We start from the raw sequence: 20753 nt of genomic DNA, 5'->3' as shown, positions 1-20753 counted from the left end.
ACTTAATTTCACCACATTTTCCAGCAATGAATTCCAGAGTTTAATTACACATTGTATGAAGAAATATTTTCTCCGGTTTGTCTTAAAACCAAACTACTAAAGGATAAACATATACAGTATTGACTTATCATTAATCCTTAAGTGGAAAGTGGCAATTACACTCAGGTGAACTCTTACAGAGTTAAGTTTAGTCCAGAATTAGAAAATGGAGGTACTCCAAGAGAGAAGGAAGAGAGAACGTAGTAGGATTAAGTGTACCAGCTGAACATCAAAGGGAAAAACTAAACCATTTAAAATGGCAACATGGCAGGTGTTTAAAAAGCTATATGTGTTCTGGGTATGTCTTCTGTAAAGTTTAAAGAGACTACATCTATGTACGTCATCAAGAACTACGCTGTCAGGATGAGCGAGGGGAGTCAGTGTGAAGGAGGGACTGCCTGCTCTGTATGATAGTCCCAGTAGCAGAGGGTATCAAATTTGCCAAGGTCAATAGGGAGCAATTGGGATCATGGTCTCTTGGTCTTGAGAAAAGTTTACCCAATGAGAAGAAGGGGCAGAAACATATAGTAGATCCATCCCCCAATAGAGGAGGAAAGCATCTGGGGCTACTTGAGAGGAGCTTGCTATTCTGAGAAGCAGGTTATTTATTATATTCCATAAGAAGAGAACTGGTTTATGGCATTGTGCTGAAATAAGATCTAGAGCTCTTGACGAAGTACCCATATTTGGAGGGAGTTGAAACAAGACTCTCTTGGTGGAAGTGTGGGAGACCTGCTTTACCAACAGACAGTGCAACCCTGTCAAACAACCTGAAGAACTTAACAGTCAAAAGTAATAACAGACCAACTCTCTCGAAAGAGGAGCAGCCTGCCTCCAATCAGAAGGTTGGCTGGCACTGACAAATGCATGGAGCAATGCCCTCCATGAAAGAGTCAAAAACTGGGTTGTTGTTTAGGTTGCATACGGTCCTGTGACTTTTGTGCCCGCTAGCAGACATGAAAACTGAGTGGAGGTTCTCTGAGCCGAAGGGGCAATGAACGTATAGCGATCTGTAGAAGAGTAATAAGGAGAAATTAGATTCTTACCTTCTAATTTTCTTTCTGTTAACCTGTAGACTGGTATAGTCCTTACGAATGGGTTATTTGCCTCACTGCTACCAGCAGGTGGAGACTGAGAACAAACTTGTATATCAGGATAGATTCCTCCCTAGCAATCCAGTCTGCAGAATAGCCAAGCAGAACCTAGGAAAGGTTTCAACTGAAAACAGTATAACACACTCCAAACAGGAGTGGAAAACAACAAATACTTATAAACTACTGTTGGAACATGTGTCGGACTTAATCCTGGTATAGAAACATCCCCACATCTCACCAGCTAAGCCATAGCCGCTGTTCTTACTTCTCCCTGGCAGAGAAACACAAAATCTGCAAGCGAGCAAAACAAAACCCCGCAATCACGTCACAAAGACAGATAGGGTGGGGGACTATATAGGCTAACAGAAAGAAAATTAGCAGGTAAGAACCTAATTTCTCCTTCTGTATTGCCTGGTAGACTGGTATAGTCCTTACGAATGGGACATACCAAAGCAGTACCCATTAAGGGTGGGACCCCCGAAGAGCCGACACCAGAACACGTGCACTGAATACCGCATTCCGACATGCTTGAACATTCACACGGTAATGTTTGACAAAGGAATGCAGGGAAGACCAAACTGCAGCCTTACAAATATCCACTGGAGGCACTAGTGAAGACTCAGCCCAAGAAGCTGCTTGATCCCTAGTGGAATGAGCCTTGAGAAATTCTGGAACAGGTTCCTGTTTCAGAAGATAAGCGGAAGCAATAGTCTCCTTGGTCCAGCACGCAATAGTAGCCTTAGAAGCGCCATCCCCCTTACCCGCTAGAAGGACAAAGAGATGATCTAATTTCCTGATCTCCTGGGTCCTCTGCACATAAGACCGAAGGACGCGACTGACTTGCACAACTGTCTCTGCTCGGAAGAGCCCTCCCGGCTACCCAACACCGGGAGGACCACTGCCTGATTGACATGAAAAGGAGAAACTACCTTTGGCAGAAAGGAAGGAACAGGCCTCAAGACAACCCATTCCCTAGAAAACTCCAAGAAGGGAGCCTACAAGAGAAAGCCTGCAGCTCAGAAACACGTCTAGCTGAAGTAATGGCCACCAAGAAGACCGCTTTAAGAGCAAGGTCCTTCAAAGAACAGTCACCCAACAGTTCAAAAGGAGGGCGCACTAGAACTGACAGAACCAAATTTAGATCCCAAGAAGTAACAGAGGGTCATATGGGAGGCTTGAGCAATTTGGCTGCCCGCAAGAAGCAAATCACATCAGGAATGGCAGTCAAACGCTGACCTTTCAATAACCCACGAAAGGCTGACAAGGCTACAAGCTGAACCCGGAATGAAGACCAATCCAGTCCCCTGTCCAGGCCATCCTGCAAAAACTCTAAGATGGTAGGCAGGGAAGCGTGAAAAGAGACCACTCCACGGGCAGCACACCACTCCTCAAATAGATACCAAACCCTCACATAAGCCCGAGAGGTAGAAAGTCTTCGGGACCCCAAGAGAGTTTGAGATCACTTTATCTGAATACCCCTTCTTACCTAGGCAATCCCTTTTAAGAGTCAAGCCATAAGACAGAAGAGACCCAGATTGAACATCGGAATGGGGCTCTGAGTCAGAAGGTCGTCCAAGAAAGGCAGAGGAAGAGATTCCGCCACCAGATGCCTCACCAGATCCGCGTACCACGGCTGCATGGGCCAGTCCGGAGCCACCAGATCCACAAGGCCCAGATGACAAACTATGCAGAGAAGAACTCTGCCCCTCCGATGGCCATGGTTGAACCAGAGCATCTAGGCCCTCGGCCTGACCGTCTCTGTGACGACTGAAGAAGCGTGGCGTTTTGGCATTGATGCTTGTAGTCATCAGGTCCATGAGGGGTTGACCCCCAAGACTGCACTATCAACTGAAAGGCCACGGGGCTTAGATACCACTCTCCCGGATCTAGCACGTGACAACTTAGGAAGTCCACTTGAACATTCTCCACTCCAGCTATGTGGGATGCTGATATTTCTTGAAGGTGCGACTCCACCCAGACCATGAGCAGAGCCACCTCCTGTGTCACCAAAGTGCTCCGGATGACCCCCAATGATTGACATAGGCCACCGCCGTGGCATTGTCCGAAAGAACCCTGACTGACTTGCCCATCAGAAAGGGCTGAAAGGCTAACAACGCCAGACGGATGGCTCTGGTCTCCAAGACATTGATTGACCAAGAAACCTCCTCCCTGGACCTAGACACTAAGCTCCCCAACCGAGAAGACTAGCATCCATGAGCAGCACCGTCCACTGCAGCTGGTCCAGACTTGCCCCTTTTACAAGATGGGGGGTCTGGAGCCATCAACAAAGACTGCCCCAAGCCAAGCCCAGAAGCGGAACAGGGTGATCCAGACTGTACCTCTGAAGCGACCACCTCCGAAGAAGAGCATACTAAAGAGGATGCATGTGGGCCTGCGACCCCCTCACTATATCGAGGGAAGCCGCCATCGACCCCAAAACTTGGAGGAAATCCTGCACCTGAGGACACCGGGACGCCATAAGCAGGCGAATCTGAGATTGCAATTTGCTTACCCGGGTCTCCAGAAGGAAGACCAAGTAGGTGTCGAACAGCACTCCTAGATATGCCAGACGCTGAGATGGAGACAACCAGCTCTTGGAAAGGTTGACTACCCATCCCAGTGACTGCAGAAACTCCACCACCCGAGCTATGACCCGGTGCTCTCCTGAAACGACTTCACTCGAATCAACCAGTCGTCCAGGTAGGGATGAACTAGAATGCCCTCTTTTCGCAACGCCGCCACAACAATCACCATCACCAGACCAAAGGGAAGTGCACAGAACTGATAGTGTTGCCCCAAGATCACAAAGCGCAGGAAGCGATGATGGGAGGCCCGAATAGGAATGTGCAAGTAGGCCTCGGTCAGATCTAGAGGTCAGAAACTCTCCCGGCTGAACTGCCAGAATCATAGACCGCAGAGTTTCCATGCGGAAGGAAGGAACGTGAAGAATCCTGTTGACCCAGGATGGGCAGAAAGGTCCCTTCTTTCTTTGGCACCACAAAGGAAATCGAGTACCAACCTGTGCCCCACTCCTGCAGGGGAACCACCGCGTGGAGATCTAACAATCTTTGAAGGGTCTGGCGAAAGGCCTGCTGCTTCCACGCCACCTGCAAAGAAGTGAGAAAACGATCTGGCAAGGAATGGGCAAACTCCAGAGCATAACCGTCCCGAATCACCTACAGAACCCACTGATTGGACGTGATATCTGCCCACTTTGGATAAAAATTCCTCAGCCAGGCACCCACCGGAACCAAGACGGGTGTTGGCAATGAGTCATTGGGCAGGAAAGGTGGCAGGGGACCCGGCGGGGGTCCTACCCACATCTCGGCAGGCCCCACGAAAGGACTGGATGCGCTGGAAGAACCTGCCTCTAGGGAGCCCAAGAGACTGAAAAGAGGCAACCTCTTGACCAGGGCGGAAGTGGAAAAAATCACGCCCACGCCCATGAGCAGCACCACCTCGAGCCAGCGGCCTAGACCTATCCTCAGGCAAATGAGGCACTTTAGAATCAGTGAGAGTCTGAACCAACCTGTCCAGGTCCTCACCAAACAAGAAAGATCCTTTAAAAGGAAACTTTGTCAACTTAGCTTTGGACGCTGAATCCGCCGACCAAGCGCAAAGCCACAAGGTACGGCGAGCAGTCACTGCAAACGCCAACGACTTGGCAGAAGATCGCAAGAGGTCATACATGGTATCTGAAAGATAAGATGCACCCAATTCAATCTTTGCCACCTTGTGCTTAAGCAATTCCCAATCTTCAGTCAAGCACATGCTCGGACTCGCAAAAACACACCCGAGCCACCAGCCCGCCACACATTGCTGCCTGGACCGCCAGAGCTGTCACATCAAAACTCTGTTTAAGGAAGGACTCCAACTTACACTCCTCCAGGTCCTTCAAGGCTGCACCGCCCTTAACAGGCACAATATGCCTCTTAGAGATGGCCGAGACCACCACGTCCACAACAGGCGACTTCAGAGTGTCCCTATCCCCTTCAGGAATGGAAAACAGGCAGGCCATGGAGCGCGCAAAACTGAAGGGAGCTTCCGGCACCTGCCACTGTGCGAGCATAATATCCCGAATATCCTGATGCGTAGGAAAAGAGAGGGAAGCAGAGCGGATCCCCTTAAGCAAAACTGAGGAGACCTGAAGAATTAGCTCATGAAGTTCTTTTCGCTGAAAAATGCGCACCACAGCTGCATCTTCAACAGCTGGGGGGTGCTCGAATCCCTCGCTGGCGGAATCTGATCCCCCAAGAGGTTCCTGGAAATCTCCCCATGGGTCCAAGTCCTTATCCATCACATCTTGCTCCTCTGGGCAAAAATCCTCATCCTAAGAGACCCTCGGGCATTGTATGAGAGAGGAGTAGAGGGGCCGCTGTATGGGGCCACACCAGAGAAGATGTTGAGGGAACCCCCCCCCCCCCGAGACCCCAGAGTGAACCTCCAGTCGCCAGCACATAAGCTTTACAAAGTGCTAACATAAATTCAGGGGGAAAGACCTCTGATGGCTCCAAGGAACTCCCTGCCCCATCAGGGGACCCTGCCATACCTTGCCTCGGTATTACCTGAGGTAACTGAAATGAAGGAGGAGGTTCCCGCTGAAATTGGACCTGAAACCACCAAAATTGGAGCTTCTGCAGGCTGCTGCGTCTGAAAAGCCTGGGACTTTCCTGACACTGAGGCCGAGGAACCGACCGATGTGACAAGGGAATCCCCAGCTGTTCCGGCAGCAAGGGAATCCTTTTCTCCTTGACCGTTGGTGGCTGGGGAACCCTCTGCATGCCGGGTTCCCCGCGATCCAAAGCCGACTCGTGAGGTATATGCGGCGGGATGCCCTGGCCACCGGCATCCACTGCCGACGAGGCTACCCTATAGCTCCGGCCTGCACAACGCTTGCACAGGCCGGCCGCGAGTAGCTCACATCTGGAGCACAATCAGCACTTTTTCCCTTTAAAAGTGCTCATTGTGCTGAAAACTACCCCAGCTGCAAGGAAAAGTGCCGGTTAGTTGAGAAAACACAGAAAAAAAGGCAGTTTTAAAGGGAAATGAGCCCTTTAGAATGGCACACTTTAGGATTTTTGCTTTTTTTTACTTAAACAGAACAGACTCCATGGCTCTCAAAGCTGGAGGGCTGACCAACCAGGGGGCTGAGGCACTTGTACAAAAATATGGGGAGGTGGAGGAAGGTGGGGGGAGGGACCCAGCATGACACCCGTCTGGTTTAACACCCCCGAGGTCGGACGGATCCCCAAACAGGACCCGTCCAAGCTCTATCCAGCACAAAGGGGAACCCAGGAGTCCAAAACAAAGTTCCAACAGTGCTAAGAGGGGAGCCAAATTAGTCTTACCATCTGCTACGGAGACTGAGACAGACTGGATTGCTAGGGGGGGAATCTATCCTGATATACAAGTTTGTTCTCAGTCTCCACCTGCTGGTAGCAGTGAGGCATATAACCCATTCGTAAGGACTATACTAGTCTACCAGGTGATACAGAAGTTGTGATTAACAGTGTCAAAGGTAGCAGACAGGTCAAGAAGAATGAGGATCAAGTAAAGGCCCTTAGATCTGGCCATGAACAGGTCAATGCAGACTTTGGTGAGGGCAGTTTCTGTGGTGTTGGGGGTGAAAGCCTGATTGTAGAGGATCAAGAATCAGTCAAGATGATAGGACGTCAAGGCAGTGATAGAGAACAGCACGCTCAAGTAACTTGGATAGAAATGGAAGAAGGGAGACATGGAGATAGTTGGACGGGCAAGTGGGGTCCAGTGAAGGTTTTTTGAGAAGCAGCATAACCACCATATGTTTGAAAGCATCAGGGAGCATTGCAGTGGAAATGGTTAGATTGAAAATATGGCAGATGGGAAGGATAACAGTATATGAGATGGGGTTAAGTAGAGGGGTGGGAATAGGGTCTTAGGGGCATGTAGTAGGCTTGGCTGAAGACAGAAGTTATCCAGTTTCTTCCTCCGTGATTTCAGAGAAGGAAGAAAAGTCAGCAGTAGTTGACGGAGGGTCAAGAGTGGGACCAGGCACAGGGTGCTTCCCGAGTTGTTTGGGTGAAGGAAGAAGGGGTGGTGTGAGTTTGAAGGTCATGAGAGCAGATGGTGGGTAAGGGAGAAGGATTTGACTGCAGTGAATTCAATAGTGATCTTGTGGACTTGTCATGGAAACAATCAGTCATACTCTGGGGAGAGAAAGAAGGAGAGGACAGAGGTAGAGCGCCTTGAGGAGGGAGTTTAGCATGGCAAAGAGACGGTGGGAGTTGGAAGAAAGAGAGTTAGTTAGATGTATTAGTCTTGCTTGACCCATGTAAACGCAAAATTAAAAGAGGTCAGCATAAATTTAAAGTGAAAAAAGTCAGCGTGTGTACAAGATTTGAGTCAAACGCACTCGGCACAGCAGGTACAGGAACGTAAGTAGTGGATACTGGGAGTGAGCCAAGGTTGAGGTTTGGTATGCAGGGAACAGTGGGAGCAAGGGTGTCCGGAGAAGAGAATAGAGTTGTACAACAAGACAGCCTCGGGAACAGACTTGGTTAAAGTAGTGGAAGCAAGGAGAGGCGAAACAGTGGTTGAGAGCATGGAAGAATCGAGGTCTTGAAGATTTTGAAACCTTTTCGTGATGACTTGGCATGGCTGAGGGCAAGGTTATCAGACGATGATCAGAGATGGGAAGAAGTGAAGTAGAGAAGTTATAGAGAGAGAGCAGTTGGAGAAAAAGACAAGATCAAGGCATTAGCCATCCCAATGAGTGGAGGTAGTGGAGCACAACTGGAGGTCAAATGCCAAGGTTAAGGCAAGAAAGTTAGAAGCATAAGTGTCAGTGGGATTGTCAGGGTGAAAGTTAAAATCCCCAAGAATGAGGGAGGAAGATGATGAATCAAGGAAGCCCAAAAGCCAGGAGTCAAATTCAGTGAGAAAGGAGGAAGGGGACATATTGGGGGAAGAATAAGTGACCACTATCCGAAGAGGAAGAGGAGTAAATAGGTGGATGGAATGGACTTCAAATATGGAAAGGCTGTGGGATTGAGATGCGAAAAGAAGTTGGAATCTGCAAGAAGGAGAGAGAGAAGAAGCCCAACACCTCCACCTCGACCTGTAGGGTGTGGTGTATGGGAGAAGTGGTAGCCACCATTGGAGAGGGAAGCAGCTGCAGTGGAGTCCTCAAGGTAAATCCATGTCTCAGTTAGAGCAAGCAGGTGGAGGGACTGGAAGATGAAGAGGTCATGAATGCAGGGCAGTTTGTTGGAGGCAGAATGAGCATTCCACAGGCACATAAAAAAGGGAGAGAGGAGGACTGAAGAATAATAGGTTAAAAGTTAGGGCAGTTACGAATGTGGGGAAGCAGATGGTGTGGAGGGCCAGGGTTGGGATTGACATCCCCTGCAGTGAGCAAAAGGAGTAAGAGTGTGCACCAAAGCAAAGGGGAATAATGACGACAATGATGAAGATGGGTGGGGCTCAAAGGAAAAGGGATGAATGGAAGCGAGAGAATGCTTGAGCTTGAATGCAGTGAATAAGGTAGATGGGATGGCTGGTGATGGGATAGGAAAAGGAGAAGGATAGTGAAGACATGTGGTATGGAGAGGAGAGGGAAAGGGAGTAAGATTGGAAAGAGTGAGTATGAGAATCAGAAAATGAATTGGAGCGATAAAGAGAGAAACAGAGAAAGGAACTAAAAATATTTATTTATCAAAAAATGTATAACCCGCATATCCTACAATTCTAGGCTTATATGCACAATACCCATTGGTTATAACAGATACATTCTTTCACACACTCATATATTGTTCATTGCTGCAGCTTGCCTAAATATACAAGAAGTGAAGCAGTGAGAATAGTGAGGTGCCCTCAGGAGGTGCACAAAGGAGTGCACTAAGGAGCACATGCCCAGAGAGGGTTCAGATTAAATAGATAGTAAAGCTAGTGAGGTCACCTGAGTGCTTGCTTGGGAGGAGTCACAGTCAGTCAGTCAGAGGCAGCGGGGGAAGAACTAGAGGTAGAGTGCAAGAGAGATGGGGGATGGAGAGATAAATCTGCTGTCTTCCCTGAGTGCTTGCTTGGGAGGGGCCACAGTAACATCACAAAGAGGAATTGGTTCAGATCCTTTACCACCAGAATACTAAACTGCATTCTGGTTGTATGAACTTCTGTGTACCGAGACGTTGCATTTCTTGCAGTCAGTCCTTTGTTTACCTCTAGGGTGGTCCTGCGTGGTCGGTTACAATAGCTGTACAGTTCTTCCTGGCCTTGGGCAGAGCTGAACTCTTGTAGTTTCTCCCGTTCCAACTCATCTGAAGAAAAGTGCGATAGCAAATGGAAGAAGGTGCGTCGTGGGACACAAGAAATATCCAGGTAACGTTCAACCAGGTACTGTACATTGCAAGGCTGTGGCAGATGGGCAGGAAGAGAGGTTGCTTCAAAGAAAAGAAAAAAATATACAGGCATAACAAGATGACAATATCACTAACTTTTTACCTGCACCACCACAAGAGTAAGAGCTCTACACTGGCTGCTTTAAAGATACAATTCTACAAATGGGTAACTCCATTTAGGCATTCCAAGACTAATATAAACTATTCTAATATACCACTTGTATTCCAACACCACCACTTAGGTTCAAAGCAGATTACAACTTAAATCGAAAAAAACCACAGAATAAATTAAAATTCTATGATGGATAAAAAAATGTTTGTGGTGCCTTGTTTTTTTTTTTACCTGTTCCTGGGGTTATTTGGGTGCTAATTCAGAAAACTGCATTGGATAGACTGCATCAGCTCTAGTTTATTAGATATGGTTGAATTTATGCCTTTGGGATAGTAGAGCCAAACATGAACATTGGGCAAAAAAAGATTGGCCTCCGAGGGAATATATGGTGGTTGGAGGACAAAATGTAATCAATGAACCTTTGGTAGCACGAGATAGAATCATAATGATAGCCAGATGAAACAATTTGCAAAGGCTTTGAATAAAGACGATTTGTGCATTGAAGGGGAATAATCGATAGAACGTGCATATGCACATTTACGTCACCGACATTTGACATCTCTGGAAAGCAAGTAATAACGAAAAGATGTCTAACACAGTTCGATTATATGAAGCATGGACATCCCACAGGGAAACGTACAGGGATGACCTTTAAAGATGTCTAAGTTCTGACAATTAAAATGTTTAAGCCTGAAATCTTTTAGAGACCCCTGGATTAGAGGCAGGCCAGAATCAGGAAGTTCAAAAAGATATTCAGAGAGCAGCAAAATTCAGTCGCTCTGCAGAATACTTATCCTTTTAAATTAAGCTGGTGAAGTAACAGGTTTAACGCAAATGGAAAAGTGGTAGCACTGACTGTCACATAACTGTATGTTCAGAAGCACTACTCAAACTCATAACATTACTCAACATACAAAGGTGTTTGCTACTGCTGTTGAACAACAGACCCATTAAATCTAGCAGTATTCTTCTGGATTTGAATGTGCAAGGGGAAAAAAGACCAAGAGGACTGGGGCATTACTTACAAGGATCACTCGGAACTAGAATAAACCTCTTGCTGGGGTTGAGCTGCAGAAGCTGACAGAACTGCTGGACATCTTCTAGTATGTTCTGAGGCTGGATCATCACCACATCCCCAGCAGAATACCTGAAAGACATGATGTGAAGATATTATCACATCTCCAGTGCCACACTGGCACAACATAGTGAGAATAAACCAAGATGTTTATTTGTAGCAGGTGTTTTTCTGAGGACAATAAGACTGAATGGGTGACATTTAACCTTCTTGACTTAGAACTTCTTTGTACAGTCTACTGTGCACATGCAATATTTCCCATATTTCACTGATTGTCCAATTTTTCTCTTCTGTGGAAACTGCCTAGAATTCTTTTGATTAAGGCGGTATAGAAAAATAAAGTTACCAAATAATTAGAGAATTATTGTAATAAATGATAATTGTTTTCCTTTCTGATGGATACATGTATTTTATTGGGGGAGGGGGGAAATTGGATGATTAATATATTTATTTAATGATTGGATTTCTGTTGAAGAATTGTTGGGTGAGGGGGAAAGGGTTATAATTTCTACTTAAATGGATTATATGTATAAGAATGTCAAGTGTTGTATATTTTATTAGTAATGTAATGTGTTAATATTAATCACCTGTTTGTCATTTTTTAAATGAATAAAGAATTAAAAAAAAAGAAAAAGAAAAAGAAAGTTATGTTATGTTATACTGTATGGTCACATGGGGCAACCTCAGTTCCTAAATAGATTATTTAGAAAACTTCTCCTAGGGAAGGTGGGAGAGTATATGAGACCTTTGATTCCTGCATCCGCTACTGGTAAAAACCTTGTTTTTTATGTTAAACAGGATAGCAAAATCCTTATACGTAGGACTCCCTAGCTATAGGCAACATTCAATAATAAAACATAATGTAAAGTATTGCCAACAGAGAACAAAATTGGTTTTGGTGGCAACAAGCTTTTTATCCATATTTTTTTTACTCATAGGAAGTCTTTAAACCAAGTAAAATGGGCCTGGGGGTGGGGATACAGTTGGTTTCTAAACCTCAAGGAGATTCTATAAGACAGACTGAACAAATCTACTGTCACAACGAGTAAACAAATTAATAGTGAAGAGTAGGGTTACCGTATTTGTGGAAAAAAAAAAAAAAAAAGAGGACACGACCTACAGCACTGCCCATACTCCACCCATTTCCTTGGTCCCCCCTTCCCATCCTCTGTACCTTAGTGCTTCTCTCTCTCTCTTCTTTCATCCCTCTTACCCTACAGGGTGCTTTTCTCTCTCTCCTTCCCCCTCCACCCCCTGTATGTGCTTTCTTTCTTTCTCTCTCTATCTCCTTCCAACCCCAACCCCTCCTTCAGGTGCCCCCTCTCTCCTTCCAACCTCCTCTTCTGCTATTTCTGTCTTTCCCCTCCCATCCAGCACTACCCTATTTCATTATCTTTTCTCCTGCACTCTCTCCTTTTGATAATGCTTCTCCAGTCATCCCTTCCTCCCTCCATGCTGTTTCTCCAGCATCCCTCTCCCTCCATGCTGTTTCTTCAGCCCCCTTCCTCCCTCCATGCTGTTTCTCCAGCAACCCTCTCCCTCCCTCCCTCCTTTGACCTCTGATACTGTTTTCCCCCACAAACTATCTCCTGATTCTCTCTCCTACCTCCTTCCCAGCCAGCTGCTGCAATTTAATTTTTGGGCAGTCGACATCAGCAGCAACAAGGTGAGTTTGCTTCCGCCGGCCTGCCCTGGAAGCTGTCTCTCTGCAGTGACTTCCTGTTCCCGCATAGGTGGAACTTGCAGAGAAGCGCTTCCAGGGTAGGCCAGCAGTAGCAAGCTCACCTCATTATTACTGCCGCCGGCTGCCTGAAGATTAAATTAAGGCAACCAACCAGGGAGGAGGGAGGAGAGAGGGTCAGGAGATAGATCATGAGGGGAAGCAAGCAGCATCAGAGGTCGGCGGAGGGACAGTAGGGGACTGGAGAAACAGCATGGATAAAGGGAGGGAGGGGGATTGGAAAAACAGAATGGAGGGAGGGGAGCTGAAGAAATAGGTGGGGGAGTCGGGAGAGCCGGCTGAGCCATATAAACTCAGACAGACTCCTCCATTTTTCATAAACCGTCCGGGGCACCCAGATAGTCCATGAAAAAGAGAATATGTCTGGGTTTTCCCTGATATCTGGTAACCCTAGTAAACAGTGTGAGTGATTTTGTTGTTGCTGCTACTTGGGAGTTGGGGGAAAGGGGGTTATGGAACGTTCATTTTTACATTTGTTTATAGTCCAATTGAATATTTTATTTATGAAGAATGAAATATCATGTGTAAATAAATCCCTTTCTATATAATAATGAGATATGTATGGATGAAGCAGGAAACTACAGGCCGGTGAGCCTTACTTCAGTTGTTGGAAAAATAATGGAAGTGTTGCTGAAAGAAAGGATAGTGTAATTCCTTGAATCTAATGGGTTACAGGATCCGAGGCAACATGGCTTTACAAAAGGTAAATCGTGCCAAACGAACCTGATTGAATTTTTTGATTGGGTGACCAGAGAGCTGGATCGAGGACATATGCTAGATGTAATTTACTTGGATTTCAGCAAAGCCTTTGATACAGTTCCTTGTAGGAGGCTGTTGAACAAACTTGAAGGGCTGAAGTTAGGACCCAAAGTGGTGAACTGGGTCAGAAACTGGCTGTCGGACAGACGCCAGAGGGTGGTGGTTAATGGAAGTCGCTCGAAGGAAGGAAAGGTGACTAGTGGAGTCCCTCAGGGTTCGGTGCTGGGGCCAATCCTGTTCAATATGTTTGTGAGTGACATTGCTGAAGGGTTAGAAGGAAAAGTGTGCCTTTTTGCAGATGATACCAAGATTTGTAACAGAGTAGACACCGAAGAGGGAGTGGAAAATATGAAAAAGGATCTGCAAAAGTTAGAGGAATGGTCTAATGCCTGGCAACTAAAATTCAATGCAAAGAAATGCAGAGTAATGCATTTGGGGATTAATAATAGGAAGGAACCGTATATGCTGGGAGGAGAGAAGCTGATATGCACGGACGGGGAGAGGGACCTTGGGGTTATAGTGTCCGAAGATCTAAAGGCGAAAAACCAGTGTGACAAGGCAGTGGCTGCTGCCAGAAGGATGCTGGGCTGTATAAAGAGAGGTGTAGTCAGTAGAAGGAAGAAGGTGTTGATGCCCCTGTACAGGTCATTGGTGAGGCCCCACTTGGAGTATTGTGTTCAGTTTTGGAGACCGTATCTGGCGAAAGACGTAAGAAGACTTGAGGCGGTCCAGAGGAGGGCGACGAAAATGATAGGAGGCTTGCGCCAGAAGACGTTTGAGGAGAGACTGGAAAGCCTGAATATGTATACCCTAGAGGAAAGGAGAGACAGGGGAGATATGATTCAGACGTTCAAATACTTGAAGGGTATTAACGTAGAACAAAATCTTTTCCAGAGAAAGGAAAATGGAAAACCAGAGGACATAATTTGAGGTTGAGGGGTGGTAGATTCAGGGGCAATGTTAGGAAATTCTACTTTATGGAGAGGGTAGTGGATGCCTGGAATGCGCTCCCAAGAGAGGTGGTGGAGAGTAAAACTGTGACTGAGTTCAAAGAAGCGTGGGATGAACACAGAAGATTTAGAATCAGAAAATAATATTAAATATTGAACTAGGCCAGTACTGGGCAGACTTGCACAGTCTGTGTCTGTGTATGGCCGTTCGGTGGAGGATGGGCTGGGGAGAGGTTCAATGGCTGGGAGGATGTAGATGGGCTGGAGTAAGTCTTAACAGAGATTTCGGCAGTTGGAACCCAAGCACAGTACCGGGTAAAGCTTTGGATTCTTGCCCAGAAATAGCTAAGAAGAAAAAAAAAATTGAATCAGGTTGGGCAGACTGGATGGACCATTCGGGTCTTTATCTGCCGTCATCTACTATGTTACTATGTTACTATGAGGTGAAGGAAGCTATTAGAGCTAAAAGAGAATCCTTCAGAAAGTGGAAGAAGGATCTGACTAATTGTAAACAACACAAGGAATGTCAAGTCAAATGCAAGGTGCTAATAAGGAAGGCAAAGAGAGATCTTAAAATGAAAATTGCAATGGAAGCAAAAACACACAGTAAAAACTTTTTTAAGTATATTAAAAGCAAGAAGCCGGAAAGAGAATCAGTTGGACCGCTAGACAACTGAAGCATAAAAGGGGCTCTCAAGGAAGACAAGGCCGTAGCAGAGATATTAAATTAATTCTTTGCCTCGGACTTCACCCAGGAAGATGCAGCGGAGTTACCGGTGCCATAAATTGTATTCAATTCTAATGAATCAGAGAAACTCATACAAATCTCTGTAACATTGGATGATGTAATGGGTCAATTTGACAAACTGAACAGTAGTAAATCACCTGGACTGGATGGTATATATCCCAGAATGCTGATAGAATTGAAAAATGAATTTGCAGGGCTACTGTTAGTAATTTGTAATTTATCTTTAAAAACCAGCATAGTAACAGAAGACTGGAGGGTAGTCAACGTGACGCCAATTTTTAAAAAAGGTTCCAGGGGTGTTCCGGGAAGTTATAAACCGGTGAGTGACATCAGTGCTGGGCAAAATAGTAGAGACTATTATAAAGAACAAAATGACAAAATATATAGATGTTTGGATTAATGAGAGAAAGCAACGTGGATTTAGTCAAGTGAAATCTTGCCTCACCAATCTACTACATTTCTTTGAAGGGATGAATGAACATGTGGATAAAGGTGAACCAGTTGATATTATATATTTGGCTTTTCAAAAGGCATTTGACAAAGTACCTCATGAAAGACTTCTGAGGAAATTAGAAAGTAATGGGATAGGAGGTAATCTCCTTTTATGAATTGAGAACTGGTTGAAAGACAAAACAGAATCGGTTTAAATGGTTAATATTCTCAATGGAGAAGGGTAAATAGTAGGGTTCCCCAAGGGTCTGTGCTGGGCTGAGGCAAGCATAGAAGCTTTTAATGCCTGAAAATCCCTTTTCTGCTGCTATAGGAATTTTCAAGAGCTTACCAAAAAGAAGACTCAATACTTAGGTCTAGATTTACTAAGCAAACCGATCATGTACCGATCGGTTTGCGAGCCCTTTATGACCAGATTTCCCTCCTGCACTATTCACTAACACCTATATCAATCCAATCTCAACCGTCCCATGCAAATTAGTAAAACCCCATGCAAAATAGCCAAGCGATTGATTCACTAACAATTGCTTGGCTATTTTGAGTCGGGTTTTACTATTGGCAAACCCAACTGCTGCAGACCTGTCGGTAACTAAGTTACCGTCAGGTCTGAAAGCATTTTGACAGGCCTGCCTGTATTTTTTATTCATTTTTTTCCATGGCACAGATATTTTGCATGTGTTACACACAAAAAGCACAGTTACTTACCGTAACAGGTGTTATCCAGGGACAGCAGGCAGATATTCTTAACTGATGGGTGACGGCACCGACGGAGCCCCGGTACGGACAATTTTAGAGTGATTGCACTCTAAGAACTTTGAAAGTTCTAGTAGGCCGTACCGCGCACGCGCGAGTGCCTTCCCGCCCGACAGAGGCGTGCGGTCCCCAGTTAAGATAAGCCAGCTAAGAAGCCAGCCCGGGGAGGTGGGAGGGACACAAGAATATCTGCCTGCTGTCCCTGGATAACACCTGTTACGGTAAGTAACTGTGCTTTATCCCAGGACAAGCAGGCAGCATATTCTTGACTGATGGGTGACCTCCAAGCTAACAAAAAGAGGGATGGAGGGAAGGTTGGCCAGGGGAGATTATTGCGGAATCGACAGTCCTAGGCTTCAAAAGCAAATTAGATGCATATCTCCTTGAGAGAGGCATATAAAGATATGGTTGGCTATAAAATAAGCCAGGTGAATACCTAGCAGGGCCTCCGCGTGTGCGGATCGCCGGACTTGATGGACCGAAGGTCTGATCCGGAGATGGCGCTTCTTATGTTCTTATGTTCTTATTAGGAAAATAAATTTTGTAAAACAGATTGGCCAAAGTGTCCATCCCGTCTGGAGAATGCATCCAGACAATAATGTGATGTAAAAGTGTGAACCGAGGACCAAGTAGCAGCTTTGCAGATTTCCTCAATGGAAGTAGATCGGAGGAAAGCTACAGACGCTGCCATAGCTCTAACTTTGTGGCCCGTGACAGAACCTTCCAGTGTCAGGCCCGACTGAGCATAACAGAAAGAAACGCAAGCAGCAAGCCAATTGGAGAGAGTGCGTTTAGATACAGGATGACCCAACTTGTTAGGATCAAAGGACAAAAATAGTTGAGGAGATGATCTGTGGGGCTTAGTACGTTCAAGATAGTAAGCCAGAGCACATTTACAGTCCAAGGTATGCAAAGCCTGTTCACCTGGATGAGAATGAGGCTTTGGAAAAAATACAGGCAGGACTATGGACTGGTTAAGATGAAAGTCAGACACAACCTTAGGAAGAAATTTGGGGTGTGTACGGAGAACCACCTTATCATGGTGAAAAACAGTGAAAGGTGGATCGGCCACTAGTGCATGCAGTTCACTGACCCTCCTGGCAGAAGTGAGAGCTATAAGGAAGACCACTTTCTAGGTAAGAAATTTGAAATGCGCTGTGGCCAAAGGTTCAAAAGGAGGCTTCATTAAAGCGGCAAGAACCACATTGAGATCCCAGACCACAGGAGGAGGCTTGAGAGGTGGTTTCACATTGAAAAGGCCCCTCATGAACCGAGAAACCAAAGGATGAGCCGAGAGGGGTTTTCCATGAATTGGCTCATGAAAGGCAGCAATGGCACTAAGGTGAACTCTGATAGAAGTAGATTTAAGACCAGAGTCAGACAAGGAAAGAAGATAGTCCAACACCAGTCCCACTGCTAGAGACATGGGATCATGGTGATGTAAGAGGCACCAGGAAGAAAACCGAGACCACTTCTGTTGATAACATTGGAGCGTGGCCGGTTTCCTGGAAGCATTAATGATAGAGCGGACAGGCTGAGAAAGAAGCGAGTGAGCCGAAGTCAGCCCGAGAGATACCAAGCTGTCAGGTGCAGAGACTGTAGGTTGGGATGCAGTAGGGTCTGCTGATGCTGAGAAAGCAGAGAAGGAAACAGTGGAAGAGGTATGGGTTCCCTGGAACTGAGTTGAAGTAGAAGGGAGAACCAATGTTGCCTGGGCCACCGTGGAGCGATGAGAATCATGGTGGCTTGTTCCCTCTTGAGCTTGAACAATGTTCGCAGCATGAGCGGTAGAGGGGGAAAAGCATATAGGAAGAGACTGGTCCAATCCAGGAGAAATGCATCGGGCGCCAGACGGTGAGGAGAGTAGAGTCTGGAGCAAAACAGGGGCAGCTGATGGTTGTGGGGAGCTGCAAAAAGGTCCACTTGAGGAGTGCCCCATTGAGCGAAAATGGAGTGAAGAGTCGAGGGATCGAGAGTCCATTCGTGAGGTTGGAGAATTCTGCTGAGATTGTCCGCTAAGGAATTCTGTTCCCCTTGAATGTAGACAGCCTTCAGGAATAAGTGACGAGCTGTCGCCCAAGACCAAATCCGTTGGGCTTCCTGACACAACAGGTGAGAGCCCGTTCCTCCCTGTTTGTTGATGTAGTACATTGCAACTTGATTGTCTGTGCAAATGAGTAGTACTTGAGGAAAGAGAAGATGTTGAAACGCCTTGAGGGCATAGAACATCGCTCGGAGTTCCAGGAAATTGATGTGGTGTTTCTTTTCCTGGGCAGTCCAAAATCCCTGAGTTTGGAATTCGTTCAAGTGAGCTCCCCAGGCGTAGGGGGAGGAATCTGTGGTGATGACTAGTTGATGAGGAGGTAGATGGAATAGCAGACCTCTGGATAGATTTGAAGATGTCAACCACCAAAGAAGCGACTGTCGAAGAGACGAGGTCACAGATATGTGTTGTGAACAAGGATCCGTCGCTTGGGACCATTGGTTCGCTAAGGTCCATTGAGGAGTACGCAGGTGGAGATGTGCGAAGGGTGTGACATGTACTGTCGAAGCCATGTGCCCCAATAGCACCATCATGTGATTCGCAGAAATGGTAATCTGTTGAAACACCTGCTGACAGAGATGGAGGATGGCGTGAAGGCGGTTGGATGGAAGAAACGCCCTCATCAGAACAGTGTCCAGAACGGCTCCAATAAATTGAAGTCGCTGGGTCGGAATGAGGTGAGACTTGGGTAGATTGATTTCGAACCCTAATAGTCGAAGGAAGTGAATGGTCTGATTGGTGGCAAGCAGAACCGCCTGAGGGGAATGAGCTTTGATCAACCAGTCGTCCAGATAAGGGAAGACTTGAAAGTTGTGAGAGCGGAGATAGGCCGCTACCACAATCAGACATTTGGTGAATACCCTGGGAGAGGAGGCCAGGCCGAAGGGTAGCACTTTGTACTGATAATGATGTTGATTGATGAGAAAGCGCAGATATTGCCTGGACGTCAGATGGATAGGAATATGTGTGTAAGCCTCTTTGAGATCGAGGGAGCATAGCCAGTCGCCCTGAGCGAGAAGAGGGTAGAGGGTGGCAAGAGAGAGCATTTTGAACTTCTCCTTGACCAAACATTTGTTGAGATCTCTGAGATCTAAGATGGGTCTGAGGTCTCCGGTCTTTTTGGGAACTAGAAAGTACCGGGAGTAAAAACCCTGACCTCGCTGATCTTGAGGAACTTCTTCGATGGCATTGAGAAGAAGGAGGGATTGAACCTCTTGAGCGAGAAGGAGGGACTGAGACTTGTTGGAAGCAGACTCTTTTGGCAGGCCTAACGGCAGGGGAGTCTGAAAATTGAGGGAGTAGCCATGGGCTATGATCGAGAGCACCCACTGGTCGGTGGTGATTACCTCCCATCGAGAGTGAAAAATGGTTAATCGACCTCCTATGGGCTGTGGAAGAGGACAGGAGGGAGGGAGACTGGCAATGCCCAGGAGAAGGGAGTCAAAAGGGCTGTGTCGGCTTAGTCTGAGTGACAGGCTTTATGGTAGGCGGCTGTTGCTGACGTGCTTGTTGGTGCTGTTGCCGCTGCCTCCGAGGTTGTGGAGGTTGAGGCTGAACTGGCCGAGCAGAAAACCGCCTCTGATATGATGGCTGCTGTCTAAATGGACGAGGAGGAGGAGGCTTCTTTTTATTTTTCAGCAAAGTATCCCACCTCGTCTCATGGGCAGAGAGCTTTTGAGTGGTGGTATCCATAGATTCTCCAAAGAGCTCATCACCCAGGCAGGGAGCATTGGCAAGGCGGTCCTGGTGGTTCACATCAAGGTCGGAGACTCGGAGCCATGCCAATCGTCTCATCGCTACAGACATAGCCGTGGCTCGGGATGTGAGTTCAAAAGTATCATAGATGGACCGGACCATGAACTTCCTGAGTTGTAGGAGACTGGAAGTGCATTGTTGGAATGCAGGAAGCTTACGGTCAGGAAGATACTTTTGAAAAGAAGAGACTTGCTGAATCAAATGTTTCAGGTAAAAAGAGAAGTGAAACGCATAATTACCTGAACGGTTGGCCAGCATTGAATTTTGGTAAAGTCTTTTACCAAATTTATCCATGGCCTTGCCCTCTCTGCCAGGAGGGACAGAGGCATATACACTAGAGCCTGCCGATTTTTTGAGGGTGGACTCCACCAGCAGAGATTCATGGGGCAGCTGGGGTTTGTCAAACCCTGGAATAGGAATAACCTTGTAAAGCGATTCCAGCTTCCTAGGGGCTCCTGGAACGGTGAGAGGAGTTTCTAAATTTTTGTAAAAAGTTTCCCTCAAGATGTCATGGAGGGGTAACTTTAAAAATTCTTTCGGAGGCTGGTCAAAATCCAAAGCATCAAGAAATGCTTTGGATTTTTTAGAGTCAGACTCTAGAGGGATGGAAAGGGTGTCCGACATCTCCTTAAGAAACTTGGTGAAGGACGAGTGCTCTGGCTTACCAGCAGGATCCTGCACCGATGTAACATCCTCCTCCGAGGAATAATCTGCCTCGGTACCGAGGGGGTCATCAGAATCATCCCACAAATCAGGGTCCCGTACCGATGACAGACGGCCCTGAGAAAGTGGGGTAGAAGGTTCGGTATGCTTGGTTTTGCGTACCGATTTACCAGATCTCATGGACACCGTACCGGG

At 46.5% G+C, this 20753-nt stretch overlaps 1 protein-coding gene across 3 annotated transcripts in view; it reads right to left on the bottom strand.

Annotated features, from left to right (window-relative positions):
• The window catches only part of NDOR1 (NADPH dependent diflavin oxidoreductase 1), a 260429-nt gene that overhangs the window by 90932 nt on the left and 148744 nt on the right, over positions 1-20753 (bottom strand). For all 3 annotated transcript variants that reach the window (XM_033961410.1, XM_033961409.1, XM_033961411.1), the window contains exons 8-9: positions 10646-10767; positions 9330-9550 (exon numbers count right to left, since the gene is read on the bottom strand). In XM_033961410.1, the coding sequence (XP_033817301.1) occupies positions 9330-9550; positions 10646-10767 (343 nt within the window). The remainder of the gene's footprint in view (positions 1-9329; positions 9551-10645; positions 10768-20753) is intronic.

The sequence above is a fragment of the Geotrypetes seraphini genome, chromosome 10 (assembly GCF_902459505.1).
Source record: "Geotrypetes seraphini chromosome 10, aGeoSer1.1, whole genome shotgun sequence".
Lineage (NCBI taxonomy): Eukaryota > Metazoa > Chordata > Amphibia > Gymnophiona > Dermophiidae > Geotrypetes > Geotrypetes seraphini.
The sequence above is the reverse complement of the archived record's forward strand: the minus strand, read 5'-3'. Positions and strand labels throughout refer to the sequence as shown.